Source organism: Nematolebias whitei, chromosome 8, assembly GCF_014905685.2.
Source record: "Nematolebias whitei isolate Nwh7 chromosome 8, NemWhi1, whole genome shotgun sequence".
NCBI classification, from domain to species: Eukaryota; Metazoa; Chordata; class Actinopteri; order Cyprinodontiformes; family Rivulidae; genus Nematolebias; species Nematolebias whitei.
In genome coordinates, this window is record NC_056505.1 from 11,771,345 (window position 1) to 11,772,397 (window position 1,053).

The window sequence follows — 1,053 nt, forward strand, 5'->3', positions numbered from 1 at the left end:
CAGTTTATGATGCACCATCATCATCATGTCATTATTATGTTAGTTTAAATGTGCATCATTAAGTATGAGACCTGCACACCTGTCATGAGTCCACCACTTTATTCACATTAACAATGAATCTTCATGATTTCAAAATCAACAGAAATCTTTGAGCATATCAGAAATTTCATCTTTTAAAAAAAATTATGACTAAAGTTTTTGAATCCAAAGCTGATAATTTCAAACGCTTTATTTATTTATTTATTTTAAGATTCTTCCTTCTCGTCTCCGTGTGTTATGATGTAGCAGAGCTGCTTGTAGTCGATGTTGCCAGCTGGGTCAATCGGTGCAAGAGTGAAGGCCTGATCGACCTACAGGTTCATAAAGGGAACATTTTATTGCTCAAATGCATATACATTAACTCGCTCTGCATTAAAGTATAAAAAAACAAACCTCTTCTGCTGTGAATTTATCAGCCTGGTTCATCAGTAGTCGTTTAAATCTGGATTAAAAAAAGATAAGAGGTGTCAAAAAATGATAATAATTTGAGTAGTGATGTAATTGGTGTTGTGGAAACTATCACCAAGATATCTTACTCATCCTTGTTGACGAAACCTGTCCCGTTAGGGTCAAAAGGTTTAAAAGCAGCCAGTATGGTGTCTTCAGGATCAGTGCCTGGAGGATAAGAAATCAATACATCCTTCAGAATCATCTGAGTGTTCCTCATTTAAAAAAAAAGATTTGTTCATCTAGAAAGTCTTACCGTTGAGTTTTTCCCCAAAAAGTGTCAGAAACACAGTAAAGTTGATGGGACCCTTCCCTTCATTCAACATGGCTTCCAGCTCCTCGTCTTGGACGTTCAGTTTCCCTAATGGAGATGATCACATGAATACAAAATAAAGGCTTCACACAGGGCTGGTCCGAGCCTCCATGGGGCCCTAAGCGAAATTTGGTTTGGGGCCTTCTATTTCTGCTAATAATGTGAATTACTGCAATCAACAGTCAGATGATCAGATCATTCACCCACCTAAAATAAACTCATTGCAACTCTGAAAGCCCTGTTTACATTATCCT

At 37.3% G+C, this 1,053-nt stretch overlaps 2 protein-coding genes across 2 annotated transcripts in view; both read right to left on the bottom strand.

Annotated features, from left to right (window-relative positions):
* The window catches only part of tmem8b (transmembrane protein 8B), a 1,109,927-nt gene that overhangs the window by 1,019,589 nt on the left and 89,285 nt on the right, over positions 1 to 1,053 (bottom strand). The gene's annotated exons all lie outside the window — the stretch shown is intronic.
* Positions 171 to 847, bottom strand: myl7 (myosin, light chain 7, regulatory; the record flags this gene model as incomplete). Its single annotated transcript, XM_037680941.1, is given in 4 exon segments — positions 171 to 350; positions 433 to 481; positions 576 to 654; positions 743 to 847. Coding segments are annotated over 4 exon segments (338 nt in total), but the record flags the coding sequence as incomplete, so codon positions are not given.